The 16,871-nt window shown below is 38.8% G+C and overlaps 1 protein-coding gene across 9 annotated transcripts in view; it reads left to right on the top strand.

The window, feature by feature from the left end:
* Positions 1 to 16,871, top strand: part of MCF2L (MCF.2 cell line derived transforming sequence like) — a 156,304-nt gene that overhangs the window by 106,930 nt on the left and 32,503 nt on the right. For all 9 annotated transcript variants that reach the window (XM_027884620.1, XM_027884622.1, XM_027884625.1 and 6 more), the window contains one exon: positions 12,976 to 13,066. In XM_027884620.1, coding sequence (XP_027740421.1) covers positions 12,976 to 13,066 — 91 coding nt within the window. The remainder of the gene's footprint in view (positions 1 to 12,975; positions 13,067 to 16,871) is intronic.

Genomic DNA, 16,871 nt, shown 5'->3' with positions numbered 1-16,871 from the left:
AAAAAAAAAAAAAGGAGAATGCATGGCAGTATGTACTTTAACTAAAATGCTGAATTGGTACAAATCAATTATGTGTAAGTATTGACCCACAGGAATTAATAGTTCTTATCAATGGAGTTACTGAATAAAGTAATATCTGTGAAGAAGTGTCTATAAGATGCGAGATCTTTGAATTCAACTCTATTTCAGTAGAGCTCAGTAAGAAAATGAGAACAAGGTTGTCCCATCTCTTAGCTAATTTAAAACTTGACAGCCCCCATATACAGTGCCCATCATTCTTACTGCATAGTGGGAGAGGGACCTGTGGAATGTACCTTTTACATACCAAATTTACCAAGGCTGAAGGAAGAATATTGCATTCAGGTTTGCAAAAGGCTCCTGAAATAGCTGCCAACTGTACCCTTAAGATTGCATTTCAGGGCATTCAGTGTTCTCTTCTTTGTTCCTTTGTTTTGAAAGTATTTTTTCCTCTTTCTATTGATCCTATTAAATATATCAAATAGACTTTAAAAATTTGCAGTGTACCCTGAAGGCAAGTGTTATTCATACTAACTTCTCTCTGTCACAGCTGTTCCTTGAAATGTATTTTATTAACTGAAGTGTGCACACATTGTTGGAATATGAATTTACCAAATGTGTGTTGTAGAATAAGATCTTGGTCCAAAAGAAATTAATAGATAATTGCAGTGGGGGGGTGTGGAGGGGGGAAGGGGAAAAAAAATGAAACTGGATGAGATTTTTCAACATATGGTTTTGCTTCTGGTAATTAGCAGTTTCTACTGCAAATTGAAAACAATATGCTGTTTATGAGAATAAAATAGTATAGTTTTAATGCTTTTCTTTGCTGCTCATATAGGTTCATCTTTTAACAAAGAAAGCAAGCTAAAATTCTTATGGTCACAAGAGATGGGAAAGCGAATATTTCAAAAGCGTAAAACTGAATCTTAAACACCAAGTTCCTTTCAAGAAAAGTAAGAAATAGTGTCAATTAGAAAATTCAGAACAGTTTTTGATGGCCCATTTGAGTCTCACACTGCTGATTTAATACAATACACAGGTTTTTTTTTTACTTGTATTCAGCCAGAGCCTTGTACAGCCTGTCTGTAATGCCCTTCTGTCCCAATGCATGATCTTGAGCATAACTCAGGTTATCTTGGTGTGCTCGGCGGTCTCCTGTTTTGAAAGTTGTCCCTGTCAGTTTCCTGCCTGGGAGAGTGTCCCCTTCTCTGAGATTCCCAATGGTTTACAAATGCTTGAACACCATGTGGCCTTCTAAGAAATCTTGTTGTTTGTGGTACTGTCTGGTGTGGGGGAACCGTCCTGTCCAAGTAATGGAACAGAACGAGATGACCTCTGAAAGTGTTGATGTTTGACGGTTTGAAAGGTCAGTTGTTAGGGTTTGCTATGCTTCTGGTAGACTCTTCCTTGTTTACTATAACAGCTCCCCATTGTTTGGGATAACACTGGAAAACTGAAAGGGAAGTGTCTGTGCTAAGCCTTCAGTGGGTTCAGATATGAGAAGACTTCACTAGTGTATGATAGGGTGGATTTAGGTAGGCACCAGGAGAACATGCCACAGCATGGCATAGGTGTTGCTGAGCTAACAAACCTCAGTGCAAAGGGCACTGCAGAGCAGAGGGCTTACACAGCTTGAGCATGGCCAGTCTCCTCAGCACAGATCCACCACTGGGCTCTGGAAGCAGAGGCTGCAGTGTTGGGGTAGTGCTGTGTTTTGAGCTGGTGAGTCTGTCAGGGTCCAGCAGACCTTATGAAGAGCCAATGTGAAAGGGTAACTTCATGTGTTTCGTCATTTATCTGGAAACTAAACAGGCAGTCCACCACTAGCTAAGAGTTAACCACTTTGGTTCTATAGAGTGCCAGGGATGAACATCACCACGTAATGGGTAAGAAGTGCCAAAAAACAGATGCCCTGACAGTTCATACTGACATGCTGAGCAACAGCTTTGCCGCTTCAGAGTTTATTTCTGTCAGCTGTGCTTAATTTCCATGCTCTCCTCTTTGTTGGATTACAATCCAGGCTGAAGATATGGAACCTGTACCCTGCTGTTACCTTGGCAGCCCCTCAAATTTGTCAGTGAGAACATCCCAGGACTTCTGGCAAAATCTGTCATGCTATGTGTACCCTTCCTTTCTCAGAGCACAGCTGCCAAACAGTTGTAAATGCCATATGTTGCTGTAAGCAGACAGGAAATGTAAAGTCTTGGGTTTGAAGTAAGAGCACTGTATATTAAATTTAGGTGGTAGTCCAAAGCTTTTGTGTCAGATACATACTTTGGCAAGATTAGGTTAAAGCCCAAAATGTTACTTAGAACTTTAATTGTTACTGGGTTTGGAACAAATTACACTGCTTTGGTGTCCACCCTATGAATGCCTTAAATTTGTATTAAAGCTCAGCCCTGTACAGGCAAAGCCTTTATAGTCTTTAAATCCCATTTATACCTTCAGGGTTTAGAGGATTTGAATAGTATGTATGACACACACCGTCCAGTGGTAAATGTATCTGTAATAAGGCAAAGTAAATGAAGCACTGTAAAACTGTGAAAGTTAATTACTAAAATGTTGGACCCTTACGCAGGAGTTTTAATTAGTCCAGGATTAAATTCAAAGAATTTAACCCCCAATTTAAGTGTAAAAGCACCATTCTAAGAACATGCAGCATTACCAGTAAGGTTATGCCAATAGTTTGTGCAGTGGCATTAATAGTTGTTGCAGTGTCCTGGAAATATATTCCAATATCATAGTTCTGAATAGGTGTAAAAAGGCTTTGTGGAGTTGAACTTAATAGTTCTAAAATGAGGATCACATAGGCTTTCTGTTGCTCAATTTACTAAAGCTTAAACCAACATGGAGTCCTTTTGCCTTTATTGACCTATTTATCCTTAATTGCCCCTCCAGGATAACATGACCTACTTCAGCCATCTGTATTTAAGTCTAAATGAGTCCTCCAAGTTGTATTTCTTCAAACAGTCCTTCCAAAAGCAGCTCTGCATGACCTGAAGAAATTACACTGTGTTTTCCATTTAGAAAATTAAAATGCTTCCTTAAAACCCCTTATTTTTACTTGATTTCACACACTTAGCAACAACTTTTTAAATATTTCTTTTACCTGCAAAAATGCATTAAGGTCACTCTGATTTTAGTTCCTTAGTGGGATAAAGCTTGTGAAGTTCTGGACGGTTAGAACTAGATGATCTTTAAGGTCTTATCCAACCCAATCCATTCTGTAAAGTTATCATAAAAAAGCTAATGGATACCATGGAAAGGAAATCAGTGCATGTGGTATAAGCAGATGTCCAGGCCCAGGCAGATGATGATGCCTGGACACTTTAGTTCTTATTTTTAACACTGGCTACATTCCCTCAGCTTACCCCACCCCCCTTCCCCCCCTCAACAGCATAAGCTTTTTGGAGCAGAAAGGAGGTCAGCATATATGATGGAATGTAGCCAGTTTTACTGTATTCCAGTCATTTGTGTTTATTTTAAGGAGGAATTGGCTTGAAAGTGGAAGAGAGACTGATTTGAGGACCTACAGTAGCACAGGAGATAAAGAGGAGCTACAGGGACCAATGAAGGAGGATACTGATGCCCATATCTCTGCTGCTGAGCAGGAAGATAAAAGAGAAACGTGACTTTGTGTGCTATAAATTGGTGTAAATATTTGTTCTGTCTGTTTGGCTGAGGAACACAAACAGTGCTTGAGACAAAAGTACCTCAAATAAACACATTTGGATTCGTATCTCACAGTTTCAAGGGACCTGCTGCTATGCAGGATAAAAACCTCTGGTTGCCTTTGGGACCAAGGCTGGAGAGCAGCTCTCTGTGAGTTGGCACTTGCCTCACCAACATTGTTTCCAGTAGTAGCCCATCTTCCTTGTGGATTCTTGATTGGGAGGCAGATGCAATGAGCTCTTGTTGTCACAATCCTCTGGTGACTGAGGAATTTTCGGATCAGGCATAGGGATGCATGGAACCACTTGTGGCTTTCTGGGCTACAGTTGTGTGAAGTTTGGATGAAAATTCCAGAGTTTTGAATTATTAATAGCCCCTTAGACAAAGCTCTTTGAAGTTGCTGTCTCATTATTTTTTCTCCTGTTTATCTGGCTTTTAAGATCTCCTGTCACTGGCACAACATCATGTGTAATTATCTTGCCTATGCTTATAAAGTTGCAAAAGATTTCCACGGAGTTGCTCTGCCAGGCTGTATGATTCTGCTCGTTTCTTCTGTCTCATGAGCAAATCATAAACATTTGCCTATCACATTTTTATTTATGCCACCTCACAACTCAACATTGATATAAATTCTCCTTTTCCTGTTTGCTGAGAGATTCTAAAATACAGTTTTGCGTATTTGATCGTTCCCCAGTCCTCAGAAAATTGTAATACAATAGTGAGTGTTTTCAGATATACCTGGGGTATAAACTAATAAGAACTGAAACCAAAAATAAGCATAATAGGATAGGAAAGAGAGGAAGTTTTTATCAGTGGTACGCTGGGTAAGATTTCAGGAGAATTAGATGGCATGTAGAGAAATAAGAAAAAAAGGTGCATAGTGGAGTCAGGGAAATGCATCAGACTTCTTATCTGAACCTTGTCTAATGATGAAACTTTTACAGGTTCAGCTCCAACACAAAGATTTTCTTAATTTCCTGTGCCGCTTCATCTGTTTCTCTGAAGTGAAGGCAGTAACTGTCAAAACCAAAGCAAAGAGAGGGTCTAAATGCTGTGGGGTTTTTGAATGTACATATGAAAATACATTTATTCACAGAAGTCCAGTGTGAAATGAATTAGATTGTAGAATAGTGTGCATGTTATTTTATTCATAGTGATTTAGTTGTTTGGTTTTGTTTTGGTTTGGGGATTTTTTTTTGCAGGGGGAGCAGTTTTTATTTTCAAAATCAGATTTGAAACATAAGCATCAGTTAGACGTGGTTCCTCCTTGCTTACAGGTTGTGCTCCTGCTGTCGAGTGTCTCAGTATCAGCTGTGTTGGGTGAAATGCAGCTGTTACTGCCAGGAGCTTGATAGGTAATAATTTTTACTTGGCATTCAGTGATTTTATACAGACCACTAGAGGCTGCACTTGTATAACAGCACTTCTGACTGTTATTTTGATTTTGCTGGTATTCCTTCTGTTTCCTGTATTTCTTCATGAACAATGGTCAGTCTTAGTTTGAGATACAGGTTACAAAAACTAAAGCCAAAATTATATTAATTCTATTTGAAATGATAGAGATGTTTTTAATCAGTGCATTCGTATTTTTGCCCCATAGACAGTGCCATGTGGCAGGAATAGAGTGCAGTCATAATTTCTGGTTTTTCTCATACATGTTGCTGGAATAACAACTGATACCTGACAGACCAGTTATGCACCTCAACTGAAAGTATTTCTTGTAGGAATCTGAACTGTGTCACAATTGAGTGTCACCACAAGATGACAGGTCCGCTGTTTGAGCGGGAGCCAAAATGTCATGCCAGTTTGCTCTGGAGGCTCAGGAGGTCTGCTAGGTAGCCAAAGAGCTTCATCTGGATGTTAATAAATGCTACCCTTGTTAGGAACAACTCTGTACTCAGATTTGTTCAGTGTTCTTTGACCTCAGTTAGTCATACGTCTGTGGCAGAACTTGGCACCAAACTGCTATTTTTGGTCCAACAAGTTAAATGCCATGACAGCAACATGCAATTGTATAACAGCCATGTTTGGAAATACATTTTCATTCTATTTATTTTCTTGGCAGATGTTTTATTTGCCATGGATATCTCAATAACAATGAAAACTTCAGCTTTTCTGTCATAAAAATGGTAAATATAATTTTAAAGTTTGGTAATTTAGAACAAGAGTATTTAGTGGAAGGGTATTACTGCCCAACTTTCAGAACACTTGTAAGTTGTCTTAGGTGTTTAATCATTTTGATTATATATATTTTCATACATGTATGATATATTGCAAATTTGGAATATCACTTGTAGCATTGGTGTTATGAAGGATTATACCATTTTTTATTTGTCAGTCTATTCTTCAGTTAAACGCTTTCAATTACTAATCTAAGTGCAGGTTTCTAGAAAACACCTAAGTAAAATCCATAATAGCAGTGGCATTACAAAGCGATATTCAGCCTAGATACTGTGTTAAAACCTAAAGCTCAAATATCTGGTTTAGAGTTCTTTTTCAGTTCCTGCTGTCTCTAAATTGATTTAATCAGGCACTTTCTACAGAGAGGCTGGTATTATGGGCTATAAAAGCCTGAGATATCAGTGGAGTGTGATATATCATGTTATTTTGATCATTTACTCAAGAAAGTATGAGTCTTCTTTCTTCTTCTTAGAGACTGGGGTTTAAAATGTGAAATCCTTAACTTTAGTTTTACTTCAGATCATGAGAAAGAAGCTACCATAAGATAAAAATACTTCAAGACCAGTTTTGTATGAAAACATTTTAATATTATTAAGTAGAATACTTTTAAAAATTAGGGGAACATGCCAAATAAGATATTTTTCTTTTCTAAAATACCCTGCTAGTGGATTTGTTTTGGAATGAAGTGGATAAATTGGCCAGTTCTGAAACAAAGTAGTGTCTAGATTTTGTTTAACATTACAGTTGAATTTTACCTTTTTTTTTTTTTCTTTTGTCACTTTCATAGTGCATGAAATTCTTCTTCCCTAGGAAAAACTGCATCCTCTAGGACTTAATTAATGATCAATTAGAATAGTCTTGGTTATCCTGTGTAAGGGGAAGAAGGAGGGCAGATGTGCAGCTATGCCAGGTGAATTTTTCCTGCCCTTTTCCTTGGTGGGAAACCAGCATGAAACTGGTAACGTGAAATGTCACCTCAGGGCTTAGCTGAATTTTTTTCTTTCATAGTTGCTATACTGGAGATTTTAATCTTGATTTTTTAAAACCATTAATATCACATTCTTCACCATATTATCTGACTGTCTTCCAAATCTTATAAAGACCACTAAAGAGGTGACTCTTCTCTGCTTTCATTTGTTGCCAGAGCATTAGTGATATAATTTTCTTCATGTGTGAAACACTGAAGATTAAGAAAGTTCTTGTCTTCCCTTCACCCCCTAGGAAATCATTTCTAGCAGCAACAGGAGAGATGGAAAAGTGGTCTTTGAAGGGGCTCAGGTTCAATCAGTTGAAGTGTCTGAAAATATAGGATGCAAAGTTTCTCATGGGAAACAACAACCTCACTAGTGAAAGGTCTGGTTTCCAATGGCCTGTTCTTCAGCAAAGTAACAGAGAATGCTGTTCTTGATTACTCTAGCTTGTTTGCTGATGACTGAATATAGAATGACTTCTGATTTCAAAAAAATTACATCTGCTGGAAGCATTTTTATCCCTGGGAGCATGATGGGAATGCTTGATGTTCAGAGTGTTTGGTACCCCTGTGCTCAGGCTACTGGACTGTCTCCTTGTACATGCTGAACCTGGAGCTGTTTGAGCTCCAGCTTGCCTTTTTCTGCACTACATACAAGTCTTCTTTTGAGATTTTTTTTTTTTTTTAAGAGCTGGTCCACACAACCCTTGTGGCATGCCCAAGCGTAAACCTAACTACTGTGTGGACAGGATGGGTAGTACCATTCCTACCATGCGTTGTATGTTTGCCCTTTTGTGGTGCAGTAGTATGACTGGAGATGAGTGGATGAACCAATTCCAGGTCCTTCCTACATAAGCTTACAGTTACATGCCAAAAAAGGTCAGGATTTGTGAGCTGCCCAAGACCTCACATCTCTTTAAGCAGTGTGTGCGTGTCCTGATGCACATTGATGGTCAGCGACAAGCTGCAGTGGGTGAGAAGGCTTTAAGAATGGGTGGTACCAGGGTTCTGCTGCAGACACTGCCTTGGTGCTCTGCTCAACGCAGTAATTCTTCATGGAACGTTACTGAAATCCTACCATGAAAACAGCTGTTCAGCCACTGAGAGCAAGAATTTCTCGTCCGTTTGTAGGTACAGGCAGAGGTAGTTGAGGTAGGGAACAATCCGGAGTGTAATGTAAGCCAACTGTTTAATAATAAAGCTTTAAGACTGAAATTCGGTTTTAGAAAACAGGAGTTATGTAACCTAAAGTGCTGTACAGAATTTCAAACATGCAAAGGTTTGATATTTTCAAGTCTCTGGCATTTGCTTTGTTCCATTTGTATAGAGATCAGTGTATGCAAACAGTTTTCATACAGTAGTGTAGAAGGACACTTATTTGTGTAGTAGTTGTCACCACCCATACCTTGGAGAAATGCAAGGATTTTTCACATGGTACTTATGTAATTGCTTTTGCATACCCCAGAGGGAAGTTTCATTCCACAGTCCTATGTAGTATAAGCTTTCCCACCCTTTCCCCCAGGTGTATGATCTCATATGTCTTGCAAACAAGACAAAGAGGGGGGTGTCCCCATAATCTAAAGCTGAGGAGTCACTAAGTGGAAAATTCAGTTCCTGCTCTACAGTGGAAAACTCATTGCTTGTTGGGCAGGTACTTTAACCTCACTGTCATCTCCTCCAGATGGTTTTACATTGGCTTCCCAAGACAGAGGGGACTGAGAAGAAAGTCTGCCCTCTGATGCATTTTTTCCTGTCCTTTGGGGCCCTGCTCCCCTTCCCCCATTTTTTACCTTTCTGACCGGGCCCTTGTGAGTTTACTGGACGCATTTCCTGCAGAGCAAGAATTGTTTCTCTGCCTGTCTAAAAACGTTCTGTTCTTTGTTCTGCTGAAAAAACAGAAGAACAGTGCTTACGCCATGATGTTTCAGTTTTGCCGGGGAGAATTTTGTTGGTTTTTTTTGGTGTGGGTTTTTTTGTTTGGTTGGGGAGATTTTTTGTTTGGGTTTTTTTTTTTTTTAATGTGTTAGGAGGGAAACAAAGGAAGGAAATACTAAATTTTACTTACAAGCTTTTATAAATTATGTTTCAGAAAGTACACCGGAGACAAGTTAATGCATTAAAGACAACAGAGGCTGTAAGGGAAATGTTACAAAACCTTAATACATGGGTGCTTCTGCTAAAGTTTAACCTGTTTCTCACTGTTCGAGTTGGTTTGCAGTCATTTACGACTTCTGCAAATTTTCTTTCCATTCATGAGGTCCCACCTGAGTTTTTGGTGTAAAGTTCAGCCAAAATAGCTGAGTGGTTCCTAAGATGGCAGGTAAAAAATCTACCCTGCTTTTCAAACAATCAAAGAACTTTGTTTGAGAAGTTCAAGTGTGTCCTCCGTTTGGTCAAGGACTCAGATTTGACACTTAGAACAAGGGCTTCTCTGTGGTTGCAGGATGAGCTGCTCCAAAGCCAGGTCTGACTCCCAGGGCCAAGCACAGGAAGGCTGTTGTGTGGAATGCAGGTACCGCCTGTTGACAAGCAGGCAGTGCTGGCAAACTGCCTGACTCCACAGGCAGGACCACAGCTGAGTGAATTGTCCACCCAAGGGAGGATACTGGAAGGTTGAGTGGGACATAGGGTACAGGAAACTGGACGATTAAGGGACTGCAATATTCAGGAAGGAGTGGAGTGAGAACTGATTTGATCATTTGACCTGACAGTATTAAAAAAGAAAAAATAATTACTTTTTGAACTGTTCTTGGGTCAAGGTAGCAAGGAATTAGAATGATTGAAGGGATGAATGGGAGAGACCAATGTGGTTGGTGGTGACAAGTTTATTGGAGAGTGATACAGAGGCATGATGTGGGCTAAGCTGATGAGTGCAATGCAACTGGAGCAAGGCAGGGGAAAAAGGTTTATGAGCAGAACAGGCTGTGCCCATCTTTTACTACTGGACTGTCTCCTTGTATATGCTGAACCTGTTTGAGCTCCAGCTTGTCTTTTTCTGCATACAAGTCTTCTTTTGAGATTAATTTTTTTTTTTTTTTAAGAGCTGGTCCACACAACTCTTGTGGCATGCCCAAGCATAAACCTAACCGCTGTGTGGACAGAGTGGGTAATACCATTCCTTGGTGATCTGCCACCATGTCTTGTATGTTTGCCCTTTTGTGATGCAGTAGTATGACCGGTGATGAGTGGATAGAACAAGTCCTCCCTGCATAGGCTTACAGTTGCGTGCCGAAAAAGATCAGGATCTCTCTGCTCTTGCTGAGACACAGAGCAAAAACCAGAATGCATTCCTCTCAGCCACATGGAGGGGAAGGGAGAAATCAGTACTGGGATAAAATGTAATAAATTTGGCTTCGGGAAAGGGGGACAGCTCACAGTTAAATTGGGAGCCAAAGGAAAATGTAATATGTGCTTGTTACCAAATCATCCTATACCCTATAAGAACAGGAGGGTTTTGCAAACTGTCTCATAACTCCATATGCAGGTGTGTGTGTGTGGCAGCAAAGAGAGGTCAGTAGAGCAAGGGTGCATTGGCAAACAGACCTGTTTTCAGTATTTACTTTTCTTGAATACGTGACTTTGTTGTCTTGATAATGTTCTCAACTTTGTTGTACACAATGTCTTAGTTTGGTTTGTTGCTTCCTGCCTACAACTTGCTGGAGCTGGATCCCAGACTCCATAGCCAGGCCTTTGCAACAAGACACTGTTGTCAAGATAACAAATATTTTTCCCACCCTGATCAGTTTGGAACAGAGCATTTAATTTTTTTTGAGCAGCCTATATTAAAGGAATGTTAACAGTCTGAAGTCAGGTGCTCAAGAGTTTGCCACTGAGTCTCTTCTAGGCAGCAGTGGGGAATCCTGTCTTTTATGTCTGAGCCTGGAAAGGAGCCCCATTCTGATTCATGCAACCACACAACATATTCGATCCTTCGATTTGATCCAGTGGAAAAAGAAGGTTGGCTAAAGACATCTTTTGGGCTATCTTAGAGATGCGCTTTCCTTTGTCAATTCTTCTACTTAAGTAAGCCTTGTCTTTTTATTTTTTCTAGGATAATGATACTGAGTTCTGCTTATTGCCAGGTGTTGAGGCAGGTGATTAACTGTGTGGAGCTGCCATCTAGATTGTCCCTAGGATCCCAGCTGAGCTGATCCTGTGCTCCAGAGAGAAATCTGATTGATGCTCTGTCAGAGGCTTTAATTTTATTCATGTTTTGCAGAAATGTCAGTCGTTTCTTGGTACAGGTACTGCATTTCAGTACTCTGAGATTATGCTTCCTCTGAGGATGTATGGAGAAATTTCAGGGCTCCTGAGAACTTCTACTGAGCAGGGAAGATAGCTCTTTAAGAGTCCTAATACACATGAACTCCTATGGGAACAGCTGTAGCATCTTTTTAACTCCATTCATCCAGATTACGGCTGTGTATCCAGGGAGTTTGTTTTGCTACCTGATTATTGTGGAAAATGGTTGCTATTTTAATTTTATTTTGCTCAGTCACTAAAGGTTAAAATGCTGGAAACTTTAAATGGGGAACTGGAAGATGTTAAAATCAATCTGGATCTCTTTTCTCCTCTTGCCCTTTAAATGAAGATAAATAAGAGGGGAAGCTTTAGTAAATCGTGGAAATTTACTGTAGTGGGAAGCATATTGCTAATATAAAGCCCTGTTTGTCTGCAAGGGTTGTTCAGGCTTACAAGACAAGTGCTCAGATGTTGTTTATCAGTGTTGTCCTAACCCAGAGGCAAGAGTTAAGTAACATGTGCTGAATGTGGGCAGTGAGGGTTGTTTCTAATATTTTGATATGTTAAAAGGACTGCTTAGCTTCTTCTGAAAGAAAGCAAGTGTTCCTTTGTACTTTTAATGACTATTCACATTTGCCCTAAATATTTTGTCTGTAAATTTGAGAGATACTGCATTTTGTAAAAGAGAAGAAACAGACTGTGAGTCATGTTTAAATTTGTAATTTTGAGGAATAGCTTAGGATGACACATCTCGGCACCCCTGTTCTTCATCCTCTTAAACATCCCCTTATCATTATGCTCCTGACATAATCTTATAAAGCAAAGCTGATATTTCCATGATTCAGCAATCTTGAATAAGGAATCCTGACATTCTGTTGTGCTGATTTTTATATTGCCTTTTAACATATTACCATAACAAATAGATGCACAATGTTTCTAAAAGTCCCACCGTGCAGACAGCAGGCCTTGTAATAAATTATTTATCAGGACTAAAAATAAGCACATACATTAAAAAATTACCAAATACATGAGAAAACAATAAATCTGAGCCTGTCTGCCTTGTGTTTGCCTGCTGTTTCCATTTTGATTGCGATTGGCTGGCAAGGGCTGCTGCTGGCATTGCACAATTGGCTTAGATGGGGAATTACAAAACAGGAGCATTTCCCTTGATCAGGACTCGGTAGCACATGCAGCTGAGCACAGGCAAAAAGGAAAGGTCACCCGTACACAAGGATTTGAGCAGAATCTCTCCCACAGATGTTTCCATTCCAGGGAAGCGCATCTGATCTCCTGGTTCTCGTCTATGACTCGGGGTTTTTAAACGCCGTAAGGTTTTCTTGTTTCAGTGAATGTAAAAATGCACCTAGGAAGAAGTTTGCAACCTGGAAGCATATGAGAATTTCAGATGCATGGAGCAATATCATGGAATGATAGAAGGATCTGTGTTTATAAGGAGTTTTAAATATCAGTGAGAAGGAAGACAATTCAAACAGAAGGTTAAAAGCAGATGCGAAAGAAAAACAGCTTTATTTTCATTCTGAAATTATACTGAAAACAGCACGAGGAAGGGATTATATCAGCACCAAAACAGTGGAGAATCAAAGGGGTTTGTTTTCCTGTGAAATAATCCCTGTACAAGAAATGTAAAAACTGTCTTTCATGAGAAAGAATTCATTATTCAAATACCTTTTGAAATTCTGTGAAGCTCATATGGGACTGCAGCATCTTTGCAATGGTGTATAGCATATCTTTATTTAATGAAGATTCTGCACAAAAAGGTCAAGGTACTTTTTACTAAAGCAATTTTTTAACTGCTTTTCTGAGTGAGAGCACCAGGAGTTACATTTTCAACTAAACTTTCCTTTTTTTCTCCTTTCTTCCTTCAAACTTAGTTTACGAGATGCTGGAATTGGATTTATTCTTGTCATAGATCGCAGACAGGACAAATGGACCTCCGTGAAAGCTTCCATACTCCGGATAGCAGTGAGTACTGTTTAAAATCAACTCCTTAGAAAGACTTTTCTGTGTTGAACCTTCCTCTTACAAGTGGAAAAATAGCAAATTGTTTGGTGGTGTTTTTGTTGTTTTTTTTGTGGTTGTTTTTTTTTTTAATTAAAAAAATGTCAGCTAATAAATGATACAAAAAGTAACCAGTAGTTGTTTTGCATCCTGGCTGACTGGACCGAGCATCATGTGTCTATGATGTGCTTTTAATGCACTCTGCAACTCAGTGCATCTTCCTAAGTATGCAGTTGGAGAGCGTGTGTGTGTGTTTTTAATATGTGCAGCGTGCAGCTCTCCCAGATGGGAAGTAATATTTGTATGGACGTCCCATAGAGCTTTGGGTCCACTTCTCACTATTCAAGTAAGCTTCCCTTTTAGGAAGAGAGGAGGGTGAGGGTCCTGGTTAAGTTTGCCACTTGTGAAAGGAATTTGTATGTAAAAACTGATCATGTAATGTTTGATTTAAAACAGAGGTTAATTGTAAGCATGAAAATCTCATGTGCCCTCTATGAGCAATCAACAGCACATGCTGTTAACTTGCAGTCTCCCTTCTAATTAATGCCTTAAAAATCTGAAAAATAAGCTTATTAGAGGCTTTTTTTTTTTTTTTAACAGAACTAGGAAAGGACAAATTCATGTTTATCATGTACTTATCCTACTTTTCATTTACTTCTTTACTTTTTATTTGTTTGATTGGCTAGTTGTTTTTTTTTCTTGGTATCCTTGTTGAATTGTTAGTATCAATAATCTTTCCAGTAAGGGCTGAAAAACAGAGCTGTAAGCATCTTTTCTTTAATATTTAGTTGCTGAAAATTTTTGGTTCAGCAAGATAAAAGTCAAATCAAAACAGTGTTTGTGTAGCCTCATTATGACCAAAGAATTTTTTTCTGTACTGTAAGTTAAAAGGTATTTCTTTAAAGGTAGTACATGACTCCCACTATATGACATATTGCGAATGACTATATAATGATATATCCCAAAATATTATATCATAATACACAAATTATATCAAATATACAATTTTTTACACAATAAGTATGTTAAGAATGTTACAATATTGAAAATACAGTAAGTACTAGCAAAATTTGCTTTTGCAGCTCATGTTGAAATTTTGAGATGCAGCAGTGAGTAGATTTCAGTAGTGAAAGCTGAGAGCATGGGATGATTAAAGAAAAAGGGCTATATCTCTGGAGGTCTTGAATCTCTTCAAAATTCAATGCTCTTGAATTTTGAAATGCTCTTGTAGTTTCTCTTCAAGGACAGATAAGCACTGCACAGATGATGGTCTCTTTATTTGCATAATTGGGGTTGTAAGGGTCGGGGAGAACTACAGACATGTTGCTTATAGCCATAATGAGAACATTTATGAAACATTCCTCCAGTGTGTGTCATTTTGCTTAGAAGCACTATTTGCAGAACTTGAGTAACTATTCCCCATTATAAGGGATATGTCACTGTCGTGGTGGTGGTGGTGCCTCAGGGATTTGCCCAGAGAAGGGTGTTAAGTGCAGGGAACACTGCAGGTTGCAGTACTACTGATGATGAGTTATTTTGCTTTTTCCATCTTTCCTCATTCTTCTGTGAGGTTTATTTAAAAGAGAAATCATGTTTCCTAACTGAAGTCTAGTCTCTTAGAGACGTGATATTTTTTTATATTTGTTTGTGGTTTTGAACAGCAACAGTGTTGGCTTTGAACTGTATCCATTAGTATATGTAGCAGTCCTCCTTCAACAATAGTCACATCACCCCTGAACACTTGAAAATTTTATCTTCCTATTTCAAAAGAAGATATAGAAAATTGTTGTCCATAATTTCTTTACTATAGGATTTGCAATAAATAAAATCTAATACATTTCAGCTGTGTGTTCCTTAAAAATCAAAAACAAAACAAAACAACCCACAACAACTACAACAACAAAACGCACACCAAAAACTAAACAAAAAAAACGAAAACCAAAGCCAAATATACAAGATATGTATTTTGTGCCAGTCATGAGGTCCTATTGATGGACAAGGATTTTTTTTTCTTCCTAATATCTAATCTAAAATCCTATCTCCTTTCAGTTTGAAGCCATTTCCCCTTGTCCTACCACTCTCTCACTCTCTACCCTTGCAAAAAGTGTCTCTTTTTTTTTTTTTTTTTTTATTACTAAAACTGATCGTTGTATGTTAGGATATATGTTTCATGTTATTTGAGAAAAGAGTTTTGGCTGTTATGTTATTTGTTGTAGTTTCTGCAGCATCCTTTCTGCCATCTTTCCTGATTTTTCTCTTATCATCCCAAGGGAGTTGACCCTCTTGATTTGTGAAATCAGAAATGCCAGCATAGAGTGCTCTGGCTGGAGCATCTGCCAATCACTAATACTCTGACAACTGTAGGAAGTCCATTTGTAAGCACTGAGCAATGATGAACTGAATCTGTATTTCATAAAGAACTGTATTTCATAAAGCAACTTAAAGGTTGCTGTAGTCAAGACTGTGAAGCTGAGGTAAACCTATTTTTGCAGATTTAGTGGAAGGTCAGTGTCTGCCCTGCTTGCCCAGGATGACGGCTGCTCAAGGACATACAGGGACAGCGGGACTGAAAGCATAGCCAGAGGCACTGGGCTGAAAGATGGCCCATCCTTTCCTGAGATGTGACACAGATTGTGACAAGAACGTGCCCAGGCATGGAGGCTTTGCTGTTGATATACTCTGTTTGATGAAGTTGCAATGGGTAGGTGGCCCAGGAGATTGTCCATAGCCAGTGCAAGACTGCAGACTCTGTGGCTTAAGAGACACTGCAAACAACCTTTTTTATTATCATTATTATTTTCCCCTTGATTTAGCTAAAGTGAACTTATTAGCCTAGGAAGAATCTGACCTACTAGGGTAGTCAGGCTGAGAGGTGGAGTGCTGGTAGAGATTCCAAAAGCCAAGTTTTGTGTTGTTTTGTGTGAAGTCCAGATAGTTATGTTCTTAGAGAGACAGTAGAAATTGAAAGGTATTACAAGAAAAATATTGAAGGGAATAATAATATAATTAATTATCAATTGATAATAATAAAAAGAATAGTGAACAATTGCAAATTGTTCACTCTTATTACACTGTTTTTTGGGGATACAGAAGTTCTTTAACTTTTTACCCTGTCAGCTGCAGTGATTTTTGTAAATTTGTATTAGAATGTTCTGTTCTCAGCTAAACACAGTATAGAGAAACACACAAGACATTGCTGAACATTTCAGCTCCTGTGGCTGAGCAAGTGGGTAGGCTCATAGATGAGAGTGCAAGGAGGAGCAGTCATGTTGCTTGGAAAAGCAGCTCTGTATTGTCCCAACTGAAGCTGGGTGAATGACAAATGCCAGACAAATTGATCCCCTTTTCGTTTCCATGCAGTCAAAAATTGCTTCTTTTTTTTTTCTTTTATTCTCTTTTTTTTATTTCTCTCTCCTAATGTTATCATACCCAAACAAGCAATATTCAATCTGCAGTTGTAGGAGCAAGGCTCTGTACTAATCATTGTGTTCTAGGGTTTCACACTGCTCTCTTCATAGTTCAAGTGTATTTTCTTAAAAAAAATGAAGCCTAATCCTTACATTGTCTCTTGTCCTGTGTCTTGTCTTCCTCCATTCTGAGGGAAAAGATAAAGTGTGAACTCATACTTTTGGGCAAACAAAAAACATTACTCAACATCATTAAAAGTTTTACCATAGCCATCCATCAGCCTCATCTTGAAGGTCCAGAGTTGCTTTGAAGCAACTCTGGGGCCAAGACTGTTAGCTGGTAGGAAGAGACCAAAAACCAA

Source organism: Empidonax traillii, unplaced genomic scaffold, assembly GCF_003031625.1.
Source record: "Empidonax traillii isolate 1590-97213 ecotype Southwest subspecies unplaced genomic scaffold, ASM303162v1 scaffold151:size923898, whole genome shotgun sequence".
NCBI classification, from domain to species: domain Eukaryota; kingdom Metazoa; phylum Chordata; class Aves; order Passeriformes; family Tyrannidae; genus Empidonax; species Empidonax traillii.
Note: the sequence above shows the minus strand (reverse complement) of the source record. Positions and strands in the feature narration are given on the sequence as shown.